Source organism: Peromyscus maniculatus, chromosome 7, assembly GCF_049852395.1.
Source record: "Peromyscus maniculatus bairdii isolate BWxNUB_F1_BW_parent chromosome 7, HU_Pman_BW_mat_3.1, whole genome shotgun sequence".
Lineage (NCBI taxonomy): Eukaryota > Metazoa > Chordata > Mammalia > Rodentia > Cricetidae > Peromyscus > Peromyscus maniculatus.
The window spans coordinates 62634402-62662185 of NC_134858.1; the positions used below are offsets into that span (position 1 = coordinate 62634402).

Genomic DNA, 27784 nt, shown 5'->3' on the forward strand with positions numbered 1-27784 from the left:
CACAGCGTTTAGCCCCAAGCCAGCTGAGAATAGCATCTCCCCGGTCTCTTTTTACTGTGGCCTCAACAACAAAGTTGGCCTCTCTGGGACCTATCGATCCGGGCTGGTAGAAACCTCACTGTCACGGGGCTTCAGCAAAGACTGTCACACTCCTTTCTTGTTTCCTGGGTGCATTGACTCACATCTGTAATGCCAGCCCTTGGGAGGCTGGGGCAGGAAGATTCAGTTCAAGTCCAGCCTGGGACGCACTTTCCTAGTGCCCAATTCTTTTCTCAACCCAAAGAAGGGCGAAGTAGATGTGGTTTTGTAATGGTCTAATGTGAGTATGGTCATCAGCTCTATAAGTGGGGGGAGCCAGGTGAATGGCAACCCTGTATACCTAAATACAAAGTAGAGAAAAGACTTATTTTAAACAGCATTAATGTAGCCTTGCCAGAACAAGGCCTCAAAAAACTGGGTTACGACTCAGAGTTGTTCCTCTCCACGGAAATCTTTAGTAAAAGGCGAAAGATTTATACGATCTGAAGAGAAACCAGAGTATACCTGACTTTCCGCCCACCCACAACTCGAGTAACAGCAACTCCCAGCACAGTGGTGGTGTCTTACTTGACGCAAGACTGCTATAGCTCAAAAGCACCATTCTTTTTGTTTTATAAACTCAAGCTCACTTTCACAAAGACATTCTTAGAACGATGCGTTAATTTTTCGTTTTGTGGTTGTCCTGTGCGCGGTGTTCCGCGGATATGCAAATTTGTGGCGGCCCCGCCCCGTGGACGAGGGCGGGAACGGCGCCGCAGGCAGTGCTGGGCCGGGCCACCAGGGGGCGACGCCGAGAGCTGGCTAGGAGCGGATCTGCGCTCAGTCCAGGACCGGGACTCAGGTTTTGGGTTTCTGTGCGTCTACGTTTTATTAACGTTAAAGACTGTGTTTCTTTTTTTTTCTTTTTACTTTTGTAGTTCTGGGGATTGGACTTAAAACCTCACACATGTCAAGCAAGCGCTCTACCAACGAGCTATAATCCCGGCCCTAGTGACTGCAATAGACTCGAACTAGAAGACAGCTATCACCTGTGGAGATGCTAAGTTCAGGACGCGGGTTCCTCGCTTTAGTGAGAGCGAGGGACGGGTATAAACAGTGCTCCAGTTTCCTGTTTCTTACTCTGCACGGCGGGCATCTCCTACATCCACTGTGGTTGTAGTGAATGTTAGCCGGGCACGCAGCACTTCGTTTGTGAATATTCTGCTTTCTTATCTGTTATTTGAAGTCGCTGACGATGCTTGCTTTAAAATTGGAGCTTGCAGCCAGGTGTAGTGGTGTGCCCCTTTAATCCCAGCACTCGAGAGGCCCAGGCAAGCAGATCTCTAGGAGTTCGAGGCCAGCCTGGTCTACATAGTGGGTTCCAGGACAGCCAGAGCTACATAGTGAGACCCTGTCTCGAGAAAAAAAAAACAAAACAAAACCTAAAATATATAAATAAATAATACAATTGCAGCGTGCACGCTGGTTCCGGTTTCCTGCAGGCTCTGCCACCGCTGTGGAGATGTTGTGGGTCTCTGACCCTGAACTTTAGTGCAGTGGCACCTGGGGCTGGCCCGCCCCGACTCCATGTTCTGGATGGAAATCAGCTCTTTTCGTGTGTTTGGAGGCCGTCTTGCTGTGTGACTCAGGTTGAGTCAGCAGGTTCTCGCCTCTGGGTGGGAGGTGATGGAGCTCTTGGTTTGGAATAGCTTTGACAGAAAAGATATGCACAAAGTGACAGCCACTGCCCCCATGTGACCGCTGGGCCCTTGAAATATTAGTGCATCTGGGAACTGAATGTTGTTGTGAGACGGGTCTTACTCTGTACTTCATGCACGCTCAGGTCTGGAAATATTTTTTTAAAAATGTTTTAACTTTTATTTTCTGTGTATGAATGTTTGTCAGATCCCCTGGAACTGGAGTTAGAGACTATTGTGAGCCACCATGTGGGTGCCAGGTACAGAATTCGGGGCCTCTGGAAATGATCTTAGTCACTGTGTTGTCTGTCTAGCCGCACTCCTGGGCTTTTTATTTCATAGTTTGAATTAATTTAATCTAAATGGATGGCATGGATAATGGTTACTGTGTTGTGCAGCGTTTACCCAGCCATGTTTGGGGCTTGGTTTTCTACTTGAGGAAGGGAATGGAATGTTGGATTTTTCTCTCACAGGAAAGAAGAGATGGGAGTCAGGTCCCCTCTCTTATGCAGTCAGGTCTGAGAACAGTAGAATATGACATGGAGGCACGAGATTTATTTTGAGCCAAAGACTGGGGGGGAGGGACCCAGCTGGCTGGACAGTGATGGTGCACACTTTTAATCCCAGCTTGCCTGAGGCAGAGGCAGGAGGATCTCTGTGAGTTCGAACCCAGCCTGGTCTACACAATGAGTTTCAGGACAGCCAGGGTTACACAGTGAAACTTTGTCTCGAAGAAGAAAAAGAAAAAGAAAAAAGAAAAACAAAAAACGGCTGGAGAGATGACTCAGAGGTTAAGAGCACTGGGTGCTCTTCCAGAGGTCCTGAGTTCAATCCCCAGCAACCTCATGGTGACTCACAACCACCTGTAATGAGATCTGGTGCCCTTTACTGGTTTGAAGACATACATGCAGACAGAACACTGTATACATAATAAATAAATACGTCTTAAAAAAAAGAAAGAAAAAGGAAAGAAAAAAGAAAAACAGAACAGCCTGCACATGAATGCCACTCTGACCTCACCTCCTCTTTCTGACAGCAGGAAACAAGGCCAGCTCCCTGTAAAAGATTCCCTCTCCACAATAGGAGGAAAGAACATTCTGATCACCAGAGAGAGGGCATCCAGTTGAGAGAAGTCTATGCAAACAAACCCTGATAAAATACCTCCCAGCTTCCTGTAGTCTCATTCTAGTGAGGTTTCTATTGCTGTGGTAAAACCTGATGAGCAGAATCAGCTCCGGGAGGAAAGGGTTCATTTCATCTTTGTCTGTTTTGTTTTGATTTTCAAGACAAGCTTTCTCTGTGTAACAGCCCTGGCTCTCTAGCCCCCTGTCCTCTTTAATGTTTTACAAGACATTATTGGGGGCATGCCTTCATGGATGCGTGGAGGTTAGAAGTCAACTTGGGGGAGTCAGTTCTACCACGTGGGGTCCAGTAATCAAACTCAGGTCATCAGGCTTGGCAGTCACTGCTTTTGATGTTATTTAGGGGTGCAGGAATGGCTTCATTTTCTCTGATGATTAAAGAAAGGCAGTGTCATCATAAATCTTGGGGCATTCCAGCAGAGCTATCGTATGACATCAGGGATCTGGGTGTCCCCTCTTGAGGTTCTTAGTCTCATTAGAATATAATTTAAGAACAGACACAAACAGAAGCTCGGGTTTTAAAGAAAAACCTGCCCGGGGCAGGCAAGCTGTAGATCTTGCAGCTGCCTGGAGGAGACTGAGACAATAAGCGGTATGGTCGCTACACGGCTGGGCGGGGAGCTTTGAGGAAGCCTCAAGCACCAGCTAAGGAGCTTCAAGCATACTCCGGCTACCGTCAGCAACAGGAAGAAAGAGACAAGAGAGAGCAAAAGGAATAGTTACAGTTGTTACATCTCAGAGAGGTGGGTGGACCCAGCCCAACCTCCCGCCACTCCTGAGATCCGCACCAGAACCGGGATTCAGAGAAAGAAAGTGTATCTAATTGTAAAATGAACTCTTCTTCCTAGAGGGGGTCCCCTCGCCAGATCCCTCACCTGCCCCACTGGATTAAACCTCAAGGCAGGAGACAAGGGCGGATCTCTGCCTAATGTTGATTCCACTTGGCTTTACAGCCAAGGGCTCCAGCCCACCTTTCCTTCTCTTTATTCGGCAGTGCATAAGCACGTGATCATCTATTTCAGTGGTCACTTTTTTATAGACAGAAAATGTGCGGGCGGTGGTGGCCCAAGCCTTTAATCCCAGCACTCAAGAGGCAGAGGCAGGCAGATATAAATAAATAAATAAATAAATAAATAAATAAATAAATAAATAAATAAATAAATAAATAAATAAAAACAGAGCCAGGCGGATCTCTGTGAGTTCGAGGCCAGCCTGGGCTACCAAGTGAGTTCCAAGAAAGGCGCAAAGCTACACAGAGAAACCCTGTCTCGAAAAATAAAAAATAAAAAAGGAAAGAAAAGATGTATGATTTTCTCCTATTCTTTTTACAAAAAGATTTATGCATTTTATGTGCATGAGTGTTTTGCCAGCATGTTGTGTGTCTGGTACCTTTGGATGTCAGAAGAATGCGTCAGATTCTTTGGAACTGAAGTTATGGCTGGTTATGAGTCACCATGGGTGCTAGGAACCAAACCCAGATCCTCTGGGAGAGTATTCTTTTTTTTTTTTTTTTGAGACAGGGTTTCTCTGTGTAGACCTGGTTGTTCTGGAACTCTCTCTGTAGACTAGGCTGACCTTGAACTCAGAGAGCCACCACCAATCCTGGCTGCCAATTTAATTCTTAGGCTGAGAGGTTTTATTTATTGGTTGGTTGGTTGGGTTTTTTTGAGACAGCTCTGGCTGACCTGGAACTTATTATGTAGAGCATACTGGCCTGGAACTCACAGAGATCTGCCTGCCTCTGTCCCAACCCTCCCAGTGTTGGGATCAAAGGTGTGTGCCACTGTGCCCAGCTAGCTGAGAGGTTCTAGAGGAGCAGTAATAAAGTGTAGAGGGAAGTTTCCGTGTCCCGCCCGGTCCGGCAGCTGCTCCATCCCAAGTAAACACAGAGGCTTATATTAATTACAAACTGTATGGCCTATGGCTCAGGCTTCTTGCTAGCTAGCTCTTTCACCTTAAATCAACCCATTTCTATTAATCTATGTGTTGCCACGTGGCCATGGTGTTACTGGCATCTTGTGGTCCTTGAGCATCAATCTGGCATCTCCCTTCTGACCCCGCCTTCCTTCTCTCTCCATCCCTCTTGGATTTCTTGCCTGCCTCCATTCTGCCCTGCCATAGGCCAATGCAGCTTTAATTGTTAACAAATTATTCATATATATATATATATATATATATATATATATATATATATATATATATATCATATATTCACAGCATACAGAAAGACATCCCACAGCAATGACATTTGCTCTTGAATGCCAAGCAGTGGTGGCGCACGCCTTTAATCCCAGCACCCAGGAAGCAGAGGCAGGGGGATCTCTGTGAGTTCGAGGCCAGCCTGGTCTAGAGTGAGATCCAGGACAGCCAGAGCTACACAGTGAAATCCTGTCTTTGTTTGTTTGTTTGTTTTTCAAGACCAGCCTCCTTGTTACAAGGGACAAAAGCGGTTCAGATGCTCTGGGCGGTGTGTGATGACAGGAGCAGAGTGGATTTCATCGGGGGATGGCTGGAGGTGTGACACGGGGTCCCGGGGTCCCGGGAAGCGCTCTGAGGTTACACGTCACACCAGCCCAGTGCCGATGCTCTTGGGAGATGCAGTGAATAACGACGGAGCCAGTGAACCACGCCTGGCTGGAGCAACTTCAGGAGGGAGGGGCACCTTCTGGGTGCGGATAGAAGGTGTAGTCTGGGGCGGCGGTCAGAGCGGCTGTCACACGGTCAGGACAAGGAGGGAGGACCGCGGCTCCACTCCACGTGGAGGCTTCCTTTAGAAGGTCCTATTTCCTTTTTTAATGTACACGAGCTCATTTTCTTTCTTCTTTTTTAATGTACGTGAGCTCTCTCTGCACGTACGCCTCTCTCTACTCCAGGAAAAGGCATCAGATCCCACCATTGATTAACAGTTTGTGAGCCAGCATCATGTGGGTGCTGGGAACCGGACTCAGGACAGCTCGGTGCACAGAGCTAACTTCCAGGGCAGCTAGAGCGACTACGCACACAAACTCCGTACACGCCAAGCTAAGACCAAGCATAGCCGGAAAGGTTGTCTATCATTAAAACAGCATGTGGAGCCTTGTAGAGACAAGGCCTCAAAAAATTGGTTTAAGACTCAGAGTTGTTCCTCTCCACGGAAATCTTTAGTAAAAGGCGAAAGATTTATACGATCTGAAGAGAAACCAGAGTATGGAGTCAGGGTGGCTTAATACGTTCCTAAAGGACCTGAACCTCCTAGTTTACTGATGGTGACTATGTATTTAAAGAGTCATTACATACAGACATTTCTTCATGATTGTACTACATCATATATATGTTTTTAGTTTTAAAACTTCTAGGAAAGGTAAGTATATTTCCACGAAAATATCGGTACTAGTTGCAGTGTGTTATGGGTATGCAAATGATCCGAGCAGTCGCCCTAGAGATTGGCCGCGTTCCCGGGGGCCTCCTCCAGGGGCGGGGCGAAGGCTTACGCCTCCTGCTCACCCAGTGACTGGGTTCGCACCTCCGTACCCAGGCATTTGGGCACGGTTTCTTTAAAATAAAGGATGTTTCCGATGGTTTGGGCATCGAGGAACTGAAAAGGACGAGATACTGACAGATTCCCTGTTCTGGGAGGTGGGATTGGGACAGGAGCCCCGAGGGCTTTAGGAATGTTGGCGATGTGTTTTCTCTGTTCTTAGTTTCTGTAATGAAACCAACGTAGAAAAGATCTCGCATATTCAGTGTAGTGTGCTACCTCTGTACAAATGGAGGGGGAAAAAAACGAAGTTCATCATTTCTAAACCATCGCGGCTTTCATTTCTGTACCGTGCCAACTCAGCGTAGTAAAGGGGGCTACCTTTCCCACGGTTGATATATGCATCTTATTTGTGAGTGAGTGTGTATGTGTACGTCTTTATTTATATAAAAAGGCCAATAACTACAGCACGCTCTGCATCAACAGCAGCAGCAGCTTTCCCAGGTTCTGCAGTCCTATGAATAAAATTGTAGAGACGTCCATCCAGCACACCCCATTAAAATACAACGGCAAAAACAAAGTCCCGATCAACACATTTCTGTTAATGTTCTGGCACCTAACACTTTTTTTTTTCTTCTCGGTAATCTTTTTTCTTAAGTAAAATTTACTTTTCTCAGTAAAAAAATTTCTTTTTTTTTTTCTTTTTTTCTTTTTTTTCCCCCTGAGACAGGGTTTCTCTGTGTAGTTTTGGTACCTGTCCTGGATTTCACTCTGTAGACCAGGCTGGCCTCCAGAACTCACAGAGATCCGCCTGGCTCTGCCTCCTAAATGCTGGGATTAAAGGTGTGTGCCAGCACAGCTCGGCACAAATTTTTTTCTTAAAGTCGGGAAATCCAGGTTTTTATTTTATTTATTTAGGTTTTCCGAGACAGGGTTTCTCTGTGTAGCTCTGGCTGTCCTGGAACTCACTCTATAGACCAGGCTGTCTTCAAACTCAGAGATCCGCCTGCCTCTTTCTCCTGAGTTCCGGGATTAAAGATATATGCCACGACTGCCCAGCTTAGAAATAATTTTTTAAAAAGATATATTTACTTATTGTATATGCAGTCTTCTGCCTGCTTGTATCCCTGCAGGCCAGAAGAGGGCACCAGATCTCATTGTGGTTGATGGGAATTGAACTCAGGACCTCTGGAAGAGCAGCCAGTACTCTCAACCTCTGAGCCATCTCTCCAGCCCCCTAGAAATATTTTTTAAGGTGCTGGTTTACTCATGTATCCTAAAGAATTTTGTGTTGTGGGCTAAGGACGTAGCTCAGTTGGTAGAGTGTCTAACCTGCACAACGCCCCAAGTTTGATTGCCAGAGCTTCATGAAATTGGACTTTGTGGAAGATGCTGATGATCCTAGCCCTTGGGAAGGACAGGCAGAAGAGTCACGAGTTCAAGGGCATCCTCAGCTACGTAGGGAGTTAGAGACTAGCCTGGGTGGGATACATAAGACTCTGCCTCCAGCCGGGCGGTGGTGGCACACGCCTTTAATCCCAGCACTTGGGAGGCAGAGCCAGGCGGATCTCTGTGAGTTCGAGGCCAGCCTGGTCTACCAAGTGAGCTCCAGGAAAGGCGCAAAGCTACACAGAGAAACCCTGTCTCGAAAAACCAAAAAAAAAAAAAAAAAAAAAAGACTCTGCCTCCAAAAGAAGTGAGGGGAGGCTGGCAAATGGCTCCCTGGGTAAGGGCACTGACCCCAAGCCTGATGAACTGAGTTCAGTCTCCAGGACTCACATGATGGAAGGAGAGAACAGACTCCCAGTTCTTCTCTGACCTCCACATGTGCACCACACACACGCACATAAACAAACAAACAAACAAACAAACAAATAAATATAGTTTATGAAAGACCTTTGTTCTGTAAATCTAAAATTAAAGTGGCCTATGAGGTGCATGGTTCAGGTCTGGAGATGAGAAACTGCTGATAAACTCGAAGACTGCATACATGTCTCTCTGGTGTTAAGCAGCCACAGCGCGTTTCCTGTTTGACTCACGTTGAGCCATCCCGAGGGATCAGGACTGTCGTCTTAGTGGGCAGTCTCCCCCGGTTTTGTTAGTTCTATTGAAGCTCTTGACTCTCAGCCAGCAAGAAATGCTAACCAGATCCTGGAGTGAGCGCCTTCTTTCCCTTCCATGTACCCTGAACTTCCCCGTCTTTTTAATCCTGCCTTGTGTATATTATCTACTTTTCCTTGTTGTACTTTTCCTCACTTGACTGACGGCTTTAGTAGTCCCTGATAAGTGCCAGATTTTCAGTAGAGCAGCCCGGCTTTCCTGGCAGGCTGTCCGCGCAGCCGCTTAAGGTCTGATGAGTACAGTCCCGTGTTGCTGACGCCTTCGTGATGCGCTTCAGTAACTTATTTATCCAGCACCGGGGATTGAACTAGAGACCCGTGACTACTGAGCTGGTGTTCTGTGCTGAGCTGTAGCCCCGGACCTTCCTAGAGAGTCTTCAATGTCCCTGCATTCTCCTTCTGCTCCGAGCTGTCCTGGAACTCACCAAGTAGACCAGGCTGGCCTCAAACTCACAGGGATCTTCCTGCCTCTCTGCCTGCTGGGATTAAAGGCAGCGTCGCCATTGTACGGCAGGAATTGTTTTGACGAAGCGTCTTTTACTCTACTTCTAGTTTTCTGGATATGAAGATGACCATGGGTTTTCTATTTTTCTTTCTTTCTTTTTGGTCAGGATCTCACTATGTAGACATTACTGTCCTGGAACTCTCCATATAGACCAGGCTAGCCTTGGATGCACAGAAATCCACCTGCCTCAGCCCCCCTGTGCTGGGATTAAAGGTGTGGACCCTGGCAGTATTTTGTTTTTTTGGAACAAGGTCCGTAGATCAGGAAAGCTTTGAACTCCTGATCACCTAACTTCCATGTCCCAAGTGTTGGTTTGCTGTAGGTGATGCTGTTATGTCCAGATTAAAGTTTTGTTTCTTTCTTTTTTTTTTTTTTTTGTTTTTTTGGAGACAGGGTTTCTCTGTGTTGCTTTGAGCCTTTCCTGGAACTCGCTTTGGAGACCAGGCCGGCCTCAAACTCACAGAGATCTGCCTGCCTCTGCCTCCCGAGTGCTGGGATTAGAGGCGTGTACCACCACCACCACCACCACCCACCACCACCCACCACCACCCACCACCACCAGCACTGCCCGGCTATTAATTTTTTTAAAGATTTGCTTTTATCTTTTATTTATATGGAAAGAGAGAGAGAGAGAGAGAGAGAGAGAGAGAGAGAGAGAGAGAGAGAGAGAGATGTGTTCCTAAAAGCCCCGTCAGATCCCCTGGAGCTGGAGTTTCAGGCAGTTGTGAGCCACCTGATAGGGATGCTAGGAACTGAACTCAGGTCTTCTGGAAGAGCAGCCAGTGCTCTTGATGCTGAGCCATCTCTCCAGCCATGCCTCTATACCCTTTTATACAATGCTTCATGTCTGTATTCTATTTTCTGGTCTTATTTTTATTCAATTCCTTATATTTTCAATGGCTTTCTTCTGTTTCTTGAATTTTTGCCTTCTTTACTCTTCAAGTGGGATTATATGATGCTGGAAATTGAACCCGGATCTTATACACGAAAGGAGATTGTGGAGCACTCAGCTATTCCAGTTGTAGCCCCAAATTAAAACAACTAAACAAAGCAAACAAACAAAACAAAACAGTGGGGCGGTGGTGGCACACCCCGTTAATCCCAGCACTTGGGAGGCAGAGGCAGGCGGATCTCTTTGAGTTCAAGGCCAGTCTGATCTACAGAGAGAGTTTCAGGACAGCCAGGGCTACACAGAGAAACCCTGTCTTGAAAATAACACAAACAAAAAACCCCAACATTTACAGGAGTTGGGGAGCCGGCTTGGTGGGTAAGAGTGCCTGCTGTGTAAGCGTGAGGACCCGGGTTTGAATCCCCAGCACCCATGTGAAAAGTAGGTTGTGAGTATGGGAATAACCCCAGCACCATGAGGGGCTGCTGGCCGCCAGCCTGGTTCCACGTCCAGTGGAAAACCCTGTCTCAAGGAAATAAGGTGAGGCATCATAGAGCAGGACACTTCTGCTCTGGCCTTTGTGCGTGTACATGGGTGTTTGCATACGTCACACTCAACACAATTTACAGTCTCTAGCAGTAATCCTAAGGACATACAACATTTATTAAGGAGCATAGTAAACGCTAGGCATGGTAGCTCACATCTGTAATCCCAGCATTCAGGAGATTGAGGCAGAAGGATTGCTTTCAATTCGAGGTCTCCCTGGACTAAATTTGAGTTGTAGTAAGCCAAGGTTATGCTGCTGTACCCTCCTCCTTTCACTATAGCACCCACACACACACACACACACACACCAAAGGGTTTCTCTGTGTAGCTTTGGTGCCTGTCCTGGCTCTTGCTGTGTGACCAGGCTGGCTCAAACTCACAGAGATCCTCCTGGCTCTGCCTCCCAAGTGCTGGGATTAAAGGCGTGCGCCACCACTGCCCCGTGCACTAGAGCATTTTAAAAGTATTTTAAAAAGACATGTTTTTATTTGTGTTTGTGCATGCATAGAGGATAGAACAGGGCACTAGATCCCTCTGGGCTGGAGTTACAGATATTTGAGGGGCCTCAGCTTGTTATTTGGGTGCTGGGATCTGAATTCTCCTCTTCATGATTGCAGATCAGGTCTGTAACCACTGAGACATCCCTCCAGTTCCCCTACCAGACATTTCCTACAGAGCAAGAGTGCCACTCAGAAAGAAGCCTCTCATTGTCCCCACCCCGTCTCCATAGTCCTGGGCCAGAGGCTTTAACTACCAGAGAAGACTAATGGTTTCCCAAAGGAATGGACTCTGTATGTAACAAAGCATGGCGAAACCTCCTGCAAACAGATTGGGATGTTGTGTGGCTCAGTGGTAGGACACCTTCCTGGTATGGGAAAGGCTCTGAATTTAATCCCTAGCAAGGCAAATAACAATGATAATAAAAATAACAACAATGGTTATAATAATAAATAGAGAAATAAAGTGAGGCTGTCCTGGAGGTTGTGGTTAAGGGCAAATGGGAGACAGACAATCTCACTTGTTTTATGTGCTCATCTATAGGCTTGCAGATTTTCAGGAGAGTAAACAGAGTCACAACATATGAACACTGATTCAGGGACTGTTCCTTCCCAGGAGTCCAAAACAACTGAGCTATCATACAGTATTGAGTGAATTGACCAACTGGATGTGGCCAGGGACGAAGACACATAAAAGGTCTGCAAAATATACTGCCCAGCACTTGTGAGGCTGAGGCAGGAGGGTTGCTGAATGAAAAGGCCAACCTTGGCTGAACAGAGTTCAAGGACAGCCTATGTAGAATGAGACCCTGTCTCATGAAACCCAAAACCATGTAACAAAAGACCAGTCAGGTGGGGTGGCACATGCCTTTAATCCTAATACTCAGGAAACAGAGACAGGAGGATCCCTGTGAATTTGAGGCTAGCCTGGTCTACATGCTTAAGTTCTAGCCCAGTCAGGGCTATATAGTGAGAACTTGTCTTCAACAACAACAACAACAAACCAACACCAACAGAACAAACAAAAACCCTCACTGCCAAAGTCACTGTGAACATACACCTACAGTCACTGTGAGCACACCCTCTACAGTCACCGTGAACACACCCTCTACAGTCACTGTGAACACACCCTCTACAGTCACTGTGAACACTACAGTCACTGTGAACACACCCTCTACAGTCACTGTGAACACACCCTCTACAGTCACTGTGAACACACCCTCTACAGTCACCGTGAACACACCCTCTACAGTCACTGTGAACACACCCTCTACAGTCACCGTGAACACACCCTCTACAGTCACTGTGAACACACCCTCTACAGTCACTGTGAACACACCCTCTACAGTCAGTGTGAACACACCCTCTACAGTCACTGTGAACACACCCTCTACAGTCACCGTGAGCACTACAGTCACTGTGAACACACCCTCTACAGTCAGTGTGAACACACCCTCTACAGTCACTGTGAACACACCCTCTACAGTCACCGTGAACACACCCTCTACAGTCACTGTGAGCACACCCTCTACAGTCACTGTGAACACTACAGTCACTGTGAGCACACCCTCTACAGTCACTGTGAACACTACAGTCACTGTGAACACACACTCTACAGTCACTGTGAACACTACAGTCACTGTGAACACACCCTCTACAGTCACTGTGAACACACCCTCTACAGTCACTGTGAACACTACAGTCACTGTGAACACACCCTCTACAGTCACTGTGAACACTACAGTCACTGTGAACACACCCTCTACAGTCACTGTGAACACACCCTCTACAGTCACTGTGAACACACCCTCTACAGTCACTGTGAACACACACCCTCTACAGTCACTGTGAACACACCCTCTACAGTCACCGTGAACACACACCCTCTACAGTCACCGTGAACACACCCTCTACAGTCACTGTGAACACACCCTCTACAGTCACTGTGAACACACCCTCTACAGTCACCGTGAACACACACCCTCTACAGTCACCGTGAACACACCCTCTACAGTCACTGTGAACACACCCTCTACAGTCACTGTGAACACTACAGTCACTGTGAACACACCCTCTACAGTCACTGTGAACACACCCTCTACAGTCACTGTGAACACACCCTCTACAGTCACCACACCCTCTACAGTCACTGTGAACACACCCTCTACAGTCACTGTGAACACACCCTCTACAGTCACCGTGAGCACTACAGTCACTGTGAACACACCCTCTACAGTCAGTGTGAACACACCCTCTACAGTCACTGTGAACACACCCTCTACAGTCACCGTGAACACACCCTCTACAGTCACTGTGAACACACCCTCTACAGTCACTGTGAACACACCCTCTACAGTCATGTGAACACACCCTCTACAGTCACTGTGAACACACCCTCTACAGTCACTGTGAACACACCCTCTACAGTCAGTGTGAACACACCCTCTACAGTCACTGTGAACACACCCTCTTCAGTCACCTTGAACACACCCTCTACAGTCACTGTGAACACACCCCCCCTCTACAGTCACTGTGAACACACCCTCTACAGTCACCGTGAACACACCCTCTACAGTCACTGTGAACACACCCTCTACAGTCACTGTGAACACACCCTCTACAGTCACTGTGAACACACCCTCTACAGTCAGTGTGAACACACCCTCTACAGTCACTGTGAACACACCCTCTACAGTCACTGTGAACACTACAGTCACTGTGAACACACCCTCTACAGTCACTGTGAACACTACAGTCACTGTGAACACACCCTCTACAGTCACTGTGAACACTACAGTCACTGTGAACACACCCTCTACAGTCACTGTGAACACTACAGTCACTGTGAACACACCCTCTACAGTCACTGTGAACACTACAGTCACTGTGAACACACCCTCTACAGTCACTGTGAACACACCCTCTACAGTCACTGTGAACACACCCTCTACAGTCACCGTGAACACACCCTCTACAGTCACTGTGAACACACCCTCTACAGTCACTGTGAACACTACAGTCACTGTGAACACACCCTCTACAGTCACTGTGAACACACCCTCTACAGTCACTGTGAACACACCCTCTACAGTCACCGTGAACACACCCTCTACAGTCACTGTGAACACACCCTCTACAGTCACTGTGAACACTACAGTCACTGTGAACACACCCTCTACAGTCACCGTGAACACACCCTCTACAGTCACCGTGAACACACCCTCTACAGTCACTGTGAACACACCCTCTACAGTCACTGTGAACACTACAGTCACTGTGAACACACCCTCTACAGTCACTGTGAACACTACAGTCACTGTGAACACACCCTCTACAGTCACTGTGAACACACCCTCTACAGTCACTGTGAACACACCCTCTACAGTCACTGTGAACACTACAGTCACTGTGAACACACCCTCTACAGTCACTGTGAACACACCCTCTACAGTCACTGTGAACACACCCTCTACAGTCACTGTGAACACACCCTCTACAGTCACTGTGAACACACCCTCTACAGTCACTGTGAACACACCCCCCCTCTACAGTCACTGTGAACACACCCTCTACAGTCACTGTGAACACACCCTCTACAGTCACTGTGAACACACCCCCCCTCTACAGTCACTGTGAACACACCCTCTACAGTCACTGTGAACACACCCTCTACAGTCACTGTGAGCACACCCTCTACAGTCACTGTGAACACACCCTCTACAGTCACCGTGAACACACCCTCTACAGTCACTGTGAACACACACACCCTCTACAGTCACTGTGAACACACCCTCTACAGTCACTGTGAGCACACCCTCTACAGTCACTGTGAACACACCCTCTACAGTCACTGTGAACACTACAGTCACTGTGAACACACCCTCTACAGTCACTGTGAACACTACAGTCAGTGTGAACACACCCTCTACAATCACTGTGAACACACCCTCTACAGTCACTGTGAACACACCCTCTACAGTCACTGTGAACACACCCTCTACAGTCACTGTGAACACACCCTCTACAGTCACTGTGAGCACACCCTCTACAGTCACTGTGAACACACCCTCTACAGTCACTGTGAACACTACAGTCACTGTGAACACACCCTCTACAATCACTGTGAACACACCCTCTGCAGTCACTGTGAACACACCCTCTACAGTCACTGTGAACACACCCTCTACAGTCACTGTGAACACTACAGTCAGTGTGAGCACACCCTCTACAGTCACTGTGAACATACTCCCTGATGTGTAGCATGAGTGGCAACTTTAGAGGCACTGAAGGAGTGACATGGATTTGATTCCCTCCATTGACATCACCAAATAAATAAACAAGCAGACAATAATCATACGCTCCAGAAATAGGAGAACAAGCAGCAGTATATTCTCTAAAACGCCCTTTCTCCAAAACAACAGAAATCACAAGGCATGGAAAGAAACAGGAAAATATGACTCACGCAGTGAAAAGCAAACGAAAGCAGGCAGCAGAGACCGCCTGCGCAAGCGGGCAGAGGTCAAATTCGACAGACGCAGCCTTCAAAGTCACTGCTGTAAACAAGGAGCCGAAGGAATTAGGATTAAAGACGGGAAGGCCTGTCCAAGGACAATGTCACATCAAATAGAGTGTATCACGAGAGAGAAAAGTTATTTTGTTCAAGGTCAGTATGGGCCACATAGTTCCAGGCCAGCCTGGGTTACAGAGTAAGACCAAAAAGAAAACAAATGAAAAGTTCATAAACGCGTTGTTGCTGGGTATGGTGGCACACGCCTTTAATCCCGGCACTCAGGATGCAGAGGCAGGCGGAACTCTGTGAGTTCGAGGCCAGCCTGGGCTACAGAGTAAGATCCAGAACAGGCACCAAAACTACACAGAGACCCTGTCTCAAAAAACAAAAAACAAAATTAATAGACCAAAACTGTAAGCATATACTTGTTCTCTGTTTAATTAGTGTTTTTTATTTATTTAATTTAATTTTTTTTTACTTTTTTGTTTTGTTGTGTTTTTGTTTTTCAAGACAGGGTTTCTCTATGGCCCTGGCTGTCCTGGAATTCACTCTATAGACCAGGCTGGCCTCAAACTCAGAGATCCGTCTGCCTCTGCCTTCTGAGTGCTGCAATTAAAGGTGTGCACCAGCACTGCCCAGCGGTATTTTTTATTTCTAAAAGAATTGTAAAGATTATTTTTAAAAATAGTTTATGCGCATGGGTGTTTTTCCTGAATTGTGTTTGTGTGCTACATGCTTTCCTGGTGCCCAAAGAAGACGGCATTGGATCACCTGGGACTGCAGTTACAGAGGGCTGTGAGCTGCCGTGTGGGTGCTAGAAACTGAACCTGGGTCCTCTGGGTGCACAGCCAATGCTCTTAACCACTGAGCCATCTCTCCAGCTCCTTCATTTTTAATTATGTGTGTCTTCACATAATTAACATGTGCACTCCACACAGGAGTGCAGTGACCATGGAGGGCAAGTGTTGGATCCCATGGAAGTGGAGTTACCAACTGTGGGTTCTGGGCACTGAATTCAGGTCCTCTTGAAAAACAGGAAGCTCTTTGAATTGCTGAGCCATCCGTCTGGCCCTTCATTAATTTTTTTTTTTTTTTAAAGATTTATTTCTTTATTATGTGTACAGTGTTCTGCCTGCATGCATCCCTGCAGGCCAGAAGAGGGCACCAGATCTCATTAGATGGTTGTGAGCCACCATGTGGTTGCTGGGAACTCAGGACCTCTGGAAAAGCAGCCAATGCTCTTAACCATTGAGCCATTTCTCCAGCCCTCATTAATGTTTTAAAAATTACGTTTATTGGGCTGGAGAGATGGCTCAGTGGTTAAGAGCACCGACTGCTCTTCTGGAGGACCGGGGTTCAATTCCCAGCACCCACATGGCAGCTCACAACTGTCTGTAACTCCAAGATCTGATTCCCTCACACAGACATCCATGCAGGCAAAACAAATAAATAAAAATAAATAAATAAAAAAAATTACTTTTATTATACTTACCTGGCAGGAGTGAAGGTCAGGTTTTCCCAGGATGAGGTTCGTCCACTGCACTCCAGATGTGCAGCAGCTACCTTAGCGTTTCTGGTGCTTCACGGGACCCCAGGACTTTGGGGGCTCGAGGGGTTTTATTTGAGGCCATGAAACTCTCAGACATTTTGGTGATTCTGGATTAGCCCAGGCCTTAGGACAACTGTTATCAGGAGGACTCCTGGGGGTAGCCTGCACCCATTGCCTGACCTGGGAGGCTCTGTGGGGTCTGGAGAGGTAGTCCTGTCTGCCTTCCCCCACCCAGAGTTTGATGAGCACAGAGTACAGCCCCGCCTGAATGCCCAAGGAAGGGGTTTATTTCTCGGAGAGAGCAAAGTGACCGTATGTGTATGTTTATTTACATTATTTAATTAATACGTTTGGTTAGGGTTTTGTTTTTGTTTTTAATGTTTGCGTATGTGTTGGAGTCTCTCTCGTTCCACCATGGGGTAAGAAGGATTATTCTCAGGTCATCAGGCTGGGCAGCAGGTACTTTTCTCACTAAGTCATCTCCCCAGCCCCTCTCTGCCCCCCATTTTGGTGTGTGAGTTTTTGCACTCATGGAAGTGGAGGCCAGAGGAGGAAGTGACCAGGTCTATCACTACCACCCTAGTCCATTGAGATAGGGTGTCACTGAACCTGGAGCTAGTCCAGCAGCTAGCAAGCCCCAGAATTCCTCCTGTCCACAGCCACGGCCACACTCTGCTGTAGTGTTGTGCTGGGCGTTTGAACTCAGGTCACTTGAGGAGCAAGTGTTCTTACCCACTGAGGCATCTCCTCAGTGCTGTTTGTGGCATTTTAATTTTTTAAGTTATTATTTATGTTAATTATTATTTATGTTGAGACAAAGTCTCTCTTTATAGTCCTGGCTGTCCTGGAACTGGACATTTAGGCCAGACTGGCCTGGAATTCACGGAGATCCCCTTGTCTCTGCCTCACAAAGCGTGTGCTACTACACCCAGCGTGTGTGTGGTTGTTAAAGGGGACTATTTTTTGGTTTAATAATTCAGTTTAGACTTGTGCGTATATTTCTATGTGATCAGAAGACCAGTTTTGTTTTCCTAGAAAAGTCTCGAGTAGGGAAAAGTGGTGGCAGTCTGTTTGTCTTACATTTACTTATTTTGTGTATATGTTTGAGTGTGGACATTCTTGAGCCTTGAGGACACGCGTGGAAATCACCCGACAAATTGCTGGAGTCCGTTCTCGCCTTTACCAGGTGGGATCCTGGGATTGAACTCAGGTCGTCAGGAGTGGCATCCAATGCCTTTCCCGTCCAGCCGCTGAGTCATCTTGGAGTCCGGTCTTTTCCCTTCCTGGGGACAAGTCACTGTTCCCTCTGCCCTCCAGTGTCTCTTTACCCAGGCTTCCTGTTAGAGGCCTTCAAAGCAGGAGGATCTCGGGAGATCCGAGGTCAGACATTTAAGCAGTTGAGAGAATTCCGGAGGCTGTAAGGACTTTGCGTTGGCTATAGTGTCTTGAGAAAGTATTGCCTCCCCCGGAGCCTCAGTTTCCCGGGGTGTCAAGTGGCTCCTTCTTCGCAGCGCGTCAGCTCCGGGAGGGAACCGATTTTATTCAACAGGTGGCAATTCCCAAGGTGAGAGAGGCAGGCTCCACCCGCAGAGTCAGGACAAAGGCCAGGCCCCGGGGCGGGCCCCGGAACGGTTTCCACCTGGGGCTGCCGTGAGGGTGACTGTTGGCCGCAGGGGCACCTTTGTCCCGCACCCTGGGCAGCTGGGATCCTCGGGAAGCGGTGGGTGGGCGCGAGCTGAGCGCCGCAGGTCAGGGCGCGGGAAGGGGCGGGCCTGGGCCGGGTGGGCGGAGCGGCGGGAGAGCGGCAGGCGGGGAGGTAGGCCGTGGGTGCAGGCAGTGGGGCGGGCAGGCCGGGTCGGCCCGGGTGCCCGGGGTGCTGCCCCCCGCCGGGTGCCATAGGGGCTCCTCCAGGTCAGGGGTCCGAGAAGCAGTTCTCCAGACCTCGTGTTCGCCGCACGGAGCGATCGAGCCTAGTGTCCTGCAGAGGACGCTCGTCAGCCGCGTTCTTACCACTGTCATCTTGTCACCCCCCCCCTTTGTTTAGCTCCACCCCCGGGGCTGGGAAACCCGGCGGCTGACGGTCCGCGGTCCCCCGGGCCCAGGCCCCGGGCTGCCCCGCCTGGTCTCCCCCGGCCACGCGCCGCGAGCCCGGGATGCAGCTCTCCAACAGGGCGGCAGCCAGGGAAGCGGCGAGCCGCGACGTGCTGGCCGCGGACCTCCGCTGCAGCCTCTTCGCCTCGGCGCTGCAGAGCTACAAGCGGGACTCGGTGCTGCGGCCCTTCCCCGCCTCCTACGCCCGCCAGGACTGTAAGGACTTCGAGGCCCTGGTGAGTGCGCCCTGATCCAGCGTTGCTCGCCGCAACCCCGGGCCAAGTGGCCCCGTGGAGCAGCAGGCAGCGGCAGCGCCACCCGTGTTAGAAAACACGCCGGTCCCTTGGACTTCCCATTCCCAGCCTGGCCTTGGGGAAGGCTCCCACCAGCAAGAACACACTCCTAAACACCCTCGTGTAGACACACACTGCCAAGTCATTTGGTGGCTGCTTCCTCGTGTCAGTTAGTGACTCCCAGGAGTGACCGGAGGAATAGCTGTATAGTCCTCCACGAAATGCTCCAGTGTGTCCCCAAAGGGGCGTTGATCTCAACCAGCTGCTCTGCCTAGCTAGGAAGTTGCCCCTCCCTTTGCAAGCAGCTAGACTTTGCTCTTCAGATAAAAGTTACATAGGAACAGTTCTTACATAAACTATAAACTGTCACACACAGTGCACATATGTATTGTTAATTTCTGATGATTTATAATTCTGAGTGCGGGGATTACAGGCTTCAACACTATGCCTGGCCTATAAGGCATACCGTTTTTTTGTTTTGTTTTGTTGTTGTTGTTGTTGTTTTGTTGTTGTTGTTTTTCTCAAGACAAGGTTTTGCTGTGTAGCTTTCGAGCCTGTCCTGGAACTCTCTGTGGACAAGAATGGCCTCGAACTCACAGAGATCTGCCTGCCTCTGCCTCCCGAGTGCTGCGATTAAAGGCCTGATATCACCGCCCATCGTCCTAGGCATATCATTTCTTGAAGGTCCAGTATTCCAGATGTCAGCTATCCTTGTAATCCAAATATTTGGAATTACCTGGGAAGGTGTAACTCGCCAAAATTGACTCAGTAAAGAAAATATAAAGTCTCTGGTAGTGGTGTGTACACTTACAATTTCAGCACTCAGAAGGATGAGGTAGAGCACAAATTTGAGGCTAGCCTGGGCTACAAAAAGAAACCAGCAAACAAACCTTTGAGCCTAGCTGCTTCATTGATGAGCGCTCTTTCAAATGTAGGGGTGATACCGACATGCAGTCTCATAGAAATTCTTCCGACATACTGATATGTAGTGAGATGTGGTGGCAGGCAGACACCTGTAATCCCAGCACCTGGGAGGTGGAAGCCGTAAGATCAGTAATAATTCAGGGTCAGCCTCATGTTGAGTTTTCTGTACAGCCTGGACTACATAATACTATCTCAAATAAAGCAAGACACTAGGAAAGAAAAAGAGGCTGGCATGCGATTGGTATTAAATCTCATGAGGGTAGTACAGGAAAATTATTGAGCAATGCCATTCCCGAGTGTAAATGCAAAAATCCGGGACTAGGGACATGATTCAGAGGGCGAGAACACTGGCTGCTCTTCCAGAGGTCTCGGGTTCAATTCCCAGCACCCACATGGTGTTTCATAACCATCTAACTCTAGTTCCAGAGGGTCCCAGACTCTCGTCTGGCCTCTGCCAGCACCAGGAATGCACATGGTACTCAGACATACATGCAGGTAAAACACCCATACGTTAAAAAAAAAGTTTTTTAAATACAAAAATCCACCTACAAAGTATTAGGACCCCAACTCAATGTATAATAAAAGGTAATTCATCATCACGGGGTTGAATCCCTGTTAGGAATGCATAACCTTTCCAGTTCTAGGACATTAACTAATGTAATGAACCATGTTCATCGATGAAAGAAATGTTCAGAATGGACATTCAGTTTGTAGCACCATCTCCGATGAGGTCGTGAGTACTGGGTTCCCCCTTTGCTTTTTTTTTTTTCCTTAGAGGTCAAGCAACAAACAAGGGGTGAGCCTTCTGGCTCCACCTGGCGCTCCCCATCCTCCCGTGTGTGGAGGATGTCTGGGTCTCGGCCACAATGTCCAGGCCGGTTAGGGGGCAGGAAGTGGGACATCAAGGAAACAGGCAAATTGACTTCCACCATGGTTTGTTCCGCAAAGCTCTGGTATTCCCTTTTTTGAGTTTGTGATGTAAGGGACTTGGGCACAAAACATACTTAAGCTTGACAACAGATATTTATAGGTCAAGTGACTTCAAAGGCTAATTTTCAAAGAAAAGCAAGCCCATTCTGGATCTGGCCTTCTGGATCATTTTGTGGTTATCTGAAGAAGGTAACTTAGGAAGCTGTTTTTTTTGTTTTGTTTTGTTTTTAATCCCTCATTTTCTTGCTGAAAGCATTTGGATTTGGAAAGTAATATGAGTGTTTGCTACTTTTGGCCATTTATAGTTACTTTTCTCCACAGGCCTAGGTGTTACTACATGTGTTGTAGCTTTGGACAATTAGTTTGAATTCAAACCTCTGGTTTGAATTGTTTTGTTGACTGTTGCCTGCTAGAGAACCCTTTGATAAACCAAGTTCCTGGCATTAGGCAGGGTCTGGCCTTACCCTGCCACTGTCCCCAAAGCTCTCAGTTATCTGAGGTGCCTTGTTTTGAGAACATTTCTATGTTAACTTAGTTCTTTGATTTTTGTTTTGTTTTTCAAGACAGGGTCTCTCTGTGTCGCCCTGGCTGTCCTGGAACTCACTTGGTAGCCCAGGCTGGCCTCAAACTCATAGAGATCTGCCTGGCTCTGCCTGCCAAGTGCTGGGATTAAAGACGTGTGCCACCACCACCTGGCCAGTTCTTTGTCCCAGCCAGATTTTCACTGTTGGGCCTGGCCTGGGAGGTCCTTACCCAGATTGGAGGAATCTAACTGAGTATGTGCTGATTGTACAGGCTGAGTCCCTGACTTTGTTCCTTGGCACAGGGGTTTCATAAGCCTTATCAGGCCAGAGAATCTATAGCCCTCTTGGGATTTCCTGGTCCTTTTTTGCCTTTTTTTTCTCCAAACTTGCAGTTACCATTTTCCATCAGCCCTCATCACTGGCTGTAACAACTATTCAGCCTTTGTTCTGGTTTTCTGTTAGACCACAGACCCTTTGTCGGAGTGGGAGGTAGCTGGTGATGCCTCCTCTGAATTGACTCCAGGCTTCCCATGCTTCAGGGTGTTTGGGACGGAAATCCACACTGGCATCCCAGTCATCATCACCTTGGGGCTTGTTAAAATGGCAGGGTGGAGCTGGCAGGCTGCCTGGGTAAAGGTGCTTGCTGCACAGGCCGATGACCTGGGCTTGGTCCCTAGAACTCAGAGCGGAAGGAGAGAACTGACTCCTGCAAGTTGTCCTCTGACCTCCACAGTCACTGTGGCACACATATGAAACACACACACACACACACACACACACACACACACACACACACACACTGCTGGAGGCAGAGCAGGCTGACCTCTGTGAGTTTTGAGGACAGGTTGGTTTATCTAGTGAGTTCCAGGATAGCCAGTTAGACTCCACCCCCCAAAATTAATTAATTAAAAAAGGTTTTCAGTGCCTGGAGCCCTCCTGATACCATTTCTGCTCTGTGCCCTGGAAACTCCTTCTCCTGTAAGACTCAGATGAAAGTTTTCCTTGTTCTCTGGCCCACTTAGAGCAGACAGTCCTAACCCTGGAGGTATTTTATTATTTATTTTGCATTTTTTTGTGTGTATTTGACTGTGTGTTGGCTCGTGTGTGTGTGTGTGTATGTGTGTGTGTGTGTGTGTGTGTGTGTGTGTGTGTGTATACGCGCGCACTGGTGTGGAGACCTGAAGCTTATATCTGGTGTCTTCTCCATCACTCTGTTTATTGAGGCAGGATTTCTCACAGAACCTGAAACTTGCCAATTCCAGCTAGTCTAGCTAGCCAGAGTGCCCGGATTGTAGCTGGCCCACACACCTACCAGCTTTGTTGTATGGGTTTTAGGGATTCAAACTCTGGTCCTTCTGCCTGCGTAGCAAATACCCTATCCACTGAGCCACCCACCCACCCCTACTCCACCACCCCTTCAATGTGATGCTGAGGATCAAACCCCAGGAGCTGGTATTTGTTAGGCAGATACTCTGTCAACTAAGCTACATGCCCAGTTTTTGTTTGTTTGTTTGTTTGATTTTTAAGCCCAGACTGATCTGGAATTTGGAATCCTCCTGCCTCAGACTTCTGAGTACTTGGGATCACAGGTGAGCACTACTATGCTTGCTTCTTTCACAACTTTTAAAAATGGCTGTGGTGGTTTGAAAGAAAATGGCCCCCAAAGGGATTGGCACTATTAGGAGATGTGGCTTTGTTGGAGTAGGTGTGGCCTTGTCTGAGGAAGTGTGTCATTGTGGGGGCAGGCTTTGAGGTCTCAGGTATGTTCAAGATACCACCCAGTGTCTCTGACCACTTCCTGGGACTCTCAGCTAATTCTCCAGCACCACGTCTGCCTGCACACTACCGTGTCCCACCATGATGATAATGGACTGAACCTCTGAGCTATAAGCCAGCCACCCCAATTAAAAGTTTTCCTTTGCAGGAGTTACCCGTGGTCATAGTGTCTCTTCACAGCAATAGAAACCCTAGCTAAAGGCCGGGCGGTGGTGGCGCACGCCTTTAATCCCAGCACTCGGGAGGCAGAGGCAGGCGGATCTCTGTGAGTTCGAGGCCAGCCTGGGCTACCAAGTGAGTTCCAGGAAAGGCACAAAGCTACACAGAGAAACCCTGCCTCGAAAAAACCAAAAAAGAAAAAAAAAAAAAGAAACCCTAGCTAAGACAATGGCCCTCACAAAGAAAGCCACAGTAAACACCCTTTTATGTTAATAATTGTTTACATTGTCTTCTGAGGACAAACTCTTGAGGCATGGTGTTGCTGGGTCAAGGCAGCGGATGGAGCTTTGTGGGAAAGGCTTGTGCTTATTTCCAGATGAGAAATAGAGTATTGACCTTCACTGGCTAGACCACTTTCTCCAGGCTCTCAACCTTGTGTGACACTGAAGTCATCCAGGAAGCTGAACCAAACCCTGAACCACACCCCGATGCCTGGGTGCCGTCATCCTTACAGCATGTGGTTTAATCGAGCAGTGTAGCCCAAGCATTGGGCTTCTGGTTGTTGTTTGTAGATTAGATGTAGCATTTGAATTTTCCTGTCAGTTGATTTGGGGGTTTCCACAAATACTCAGGTGCTGGATTGGGAGAAAATTATAGCGTTTAGATTTGGTCTTGTCTAATAAAAATGCTTTAGGTAAATACCATAACACAGCCCTGGCTGTCCTAGAACTCTATTTGTAGACCAGGCTGGCCTCAAACTCACAGAACTGCCTGTCTCTGCCTCTCGAATGTGATGTACCATCACACCTGGTGGTAATACTTGATATTTGTAAGTGTAGTTCTTAGTCTTTCAGATTAACCCAATATCCCCAGTGTTGGGGACCAAACTCAGGGCTTTCAGCATGCCAAGCAAGTGCTCTACCATCGAGTGACAGCCCCAACCCTCACATTACTGCTTTATTAAACTGCTCCACTCAAAGATGTGTATGAAGAGTAGGGGGAACAAAATGATGACGCAGCTCCCAAAGGCTTGGTACAGACACAGATACGGCACAGTGTGAGGGCTGGGGAAGATGTCTCGCCTGTGGAGGATGGGGGACGTGTCCTTGCTCAGGTCCACGTCCTTTTTTTAGAATTATTTATTTATTATGTATACAGTGTTCTGCCTGCAGGCCAGAAGAGGGCACCAGATCTCATTACAGGTGGTTGTGAGCCACCATGTGGGTGCTGGGAATTGAACTCAGGACCTCTGGAAGAGCAGCCAGTGCTCTTAACCTCTGAGCCATCTCTCCAGCCCCAGCCACTGCCTTTTAACCATCCTAGTAAGTATGGTGAGCAGTAGAGTGGTTGGTGATGATGATGATGATGATGATGATGATGATGATGATGATGGTTTAACCAGTGCTGGAGACCCAACCCGGGGCTTCATGCGTGCTGGACAGTCACAGTGTAGCAGTTGAATTACAGCCCCAGCCTAGTGTTGGGATGTTTATGTATTTGTTTGTTTACTTGTTTGTGTGGGTGGGTGTGTTCAAAGGTCAGAGGACAGGCAACTGGGAAAGTTTGTTCTCTCCTTCCATGTGGGTCCCGGGGGTGGAACTCAGGTCATCAGGCCTGTCTCCTTCATTTGCTGAACAGAAAGCTTCCACAGGTCAGTTCTAGAAGTAGCAGCCATAAGTTGACTCACATTCTGTTGCCTGAGAATCAGTGATGCCCACAGCTAGTTCCAGAAAGGGCCTTCCTAGACTGCTGCCTGTGCCTGGAGACCACTGGGGTTCCTCCTAAGATGCAGAGTCCATATTTCCTTCTTCCCCTCCCTGTCTCTCATCTCTCTTTCTCTCTCCCTCCCTTCCCACTCTCTTCCTTTGAGACAGGTCTCATGTAGCCCAGGCTGGCCTCCAGCTTGCTATGGAACCTATGTAACTGAGGCCAGTCTTCAACTTCCTGGTCCTTCTATGTCCCGAGTGCTAGGATCCCAGGGATTACCACACACAGTTTACGTGCCCCAGGGGCCCAGGGTTTTGTGCTTCAACCAACTGAGCTACAATTCTAGTTCCTTTGTTATGTTTTTGAGATTTGTTTACTAGTTTAATTATTTTATTTTAATTTTTTTTTACATACAATCTATTTTAATCATATTCTTTCCTTTTCCTAACTCTTCCCCAATTCTCCTCACCTCTCTACTTACTCAACTTCATGTTCTTTCTCTTTCAGAAAAAAATAAATAAATAATGGGGCTGGAGAGATGGCTTGGTGGTTAAGAGCAGCGGTTTGCTCTTGGGGAGGACACAGGTTCGAGCCCCAGAACCCACATGGCAGCTCACAACTGTGTATAACTGAAGTTCTAAGGGACCCAACATACTATCGGAATTTCCTCGGGGGCCGCCCTGAGGGGATTTCTCCCAGAGCCCTGGGGAAGACACTGTGAACACCAGGAGTAATCTGAGGGGATGAATCAATGTACACCCTGCTCTTTCCTCTGTCCACTTCATTCCCAGACACAGCTTCAGTTATTCTCACACTCAGCTCCTCTCCGTCCCTTCTCTTCCTGTCCTCTCATTGTCCTAGTCCCAACTAAGCTCTTTTGCTCTCGACCTCATCTTCGTCCTCCGTCCCTCCATCCATGTTCGTCCCTTCCCTCCTACTCTTCCGACCCAATCCACCCACCATCCTCAAAACCTCCGCTTTTCTGGTCGGGCGGGGCAACTCTGCTCCGAGCTGGGAAAACTGCCTCGAAGTCTCCTTGCACCTGGTATGCAAAAAACCCTTTGGTTCTGAGTCAGATGCTCTGGAATGCCACTTGGGCTGTGAGAGGAAGGAGGGTCTGAGCTCTATTTGCACAACAAAGAAACAAAGCTGTGTGAGGCAGTGTCTCTGTAAGGGTGCTTCACTTAGTTCAGATCAGCAGGAGGTCTGTTTGCCATTCTGGCCTAGGATGCCTGAGAAGTAGTTCAGATAAGATACACTGTTGGAAGTTCTTGTGGTGGGGAGATGGTTCAGTAGGTAAGAGTGCTCTTCCAGAGGACCACGGTTCAACTCTCAGCACCCACATGGCAACTAACAACTGTCTCTAACTCCAAGATCTGACACCCTCGTGCAGACACACATGCGGGCCAAATACCAATGCAAATAAAAGCTAAATTAATTAGAAAATGTTTAAAAAAAAAGTTCTTGGGGAAGTTATGAGTGCACACGAAATTCATAGCAGAAGATAGCTGATACTGATATATTAAAACCCGAATATCACCAAACACTCCCTGAGATTTAGCTTAATCCTCCAAAAGAATTCCTTGATTTTTCCAGATACATCGTTGCCATAATCAGCTGAATTTCTGCTTCATATTTCTGCTGTGGCTCATAGCAACACACATGCAGGCAAAAACTCCAATGCACATAAAATAAAAATGAATATTAAAGCAACAAAAAACAAAAACCCAAAGGTCAGAACAAACAGGCTGGGTGGTGGCGCACACCTATAGTCTCAGCACTCCGGAGGCCGAGGCAGGCATATATCTGTGAGTTCGAGAACAGCCTGGTCTACAGAGTGAGTTCCAGGACAGCCAGCATCGTTACACAGAGAAACCCTGCCTTGAAAAACAAAACAAAACAAACCGGGCGGCAGTGTCGCATGCCTTTAATCCCAGCACTCAGGAGGCAGAGGCAGAGGCAGGTGGATCTCTGTGAGTTCAAGTCCAGCCTAGTTTACAAAGTGAGTTCCAGGAAAAGCGCAAAGCTACACAGAGAAACCCTGTCTCAAAAAAAAGAAAAACAAAACAAATCCACAACCAGACAAAAATGAAAAATGCATACAAAAAATATGGGGTCCATTTTGTGCTGGCTGACTGCTCCTGAGCATGGGACCTTCCCTGGAATGTGTGGTATATCTAGTGAAATTGGGGGAAATTTCCCTTTCTCAGCAGGTATCATTTGCAAATAACTTCTTGGTTAGGGGTGGGACTTTGTGTCTACTTCCTTTCTCTGTGCTAAGGTTTTGTCTGGTTTGAATCCATTCTGGTCCTGTGTGTGCTGTCACAGTCTCTGAGTTCATATGTGCATCAGCTCTGTTGTGTCTGTATGATGCTCTTATTGTTGGTTACGCTGCAGTGCTCATGGCTGGCGGAGGAGAGTGATGATCGGAAGAATCACAAGCCATGGTT

The 27784-nt window shown here is 47.8% G+C and overlaps 1 protein-coding gene and 2 non-coding genes across 4 annotated transcripts in view; 1 reads left to right on the forward strand and 2 right to left on the reverse strand.

The window, feature by feature from the left end:
• Positions 1-425: 425 nt before the first annotated feature.
• Positions 426-541, reverse strand: LOC121831283 (U5 spliceosomal RNA). The gene has a single exon (XR_006074651.1). It is a non-coding gene; the product is annotated as a U5 spliceosomal RNA (small nuclear RNA).
• A 5388-nt stretch (positions 542-5929) lies between these two features.
• LOC121831282 (U5 spliceosomal RNA) lies at positions 5930-6045 on the reverse strand. The gene has a single exon (XR_006074650.1). It is a non-coding gene; the product is annotated as a U5 spliceosomal RNA (small nuclear RNA).
• A 12710-nt stretch (positions 6046-18755) lies between these two features.
• Positions 18756-27784, forward strand: part of Parp16 (poly(ADP-ribose) polymerase family member 16) — a 34729-nt gene continuing 25700 nt past the window's right edge. Inside the window, exon 1 of one of the 2 annotated variants that reach the window (XM_042281136.2) lies at positions 18756-19257. In XM_042281136.2, coding sequence (XP_042137070.1) covers positions 19084-19257 — 174 coding nt within the window. In that variant the 5' untranslated portion in view covers positions 18756-19083. The remainder of the gene's footprint in view (positions 19258-27784) is intronic. The other variant, XM_076576523.1, reaches the window with a different exon arrangement.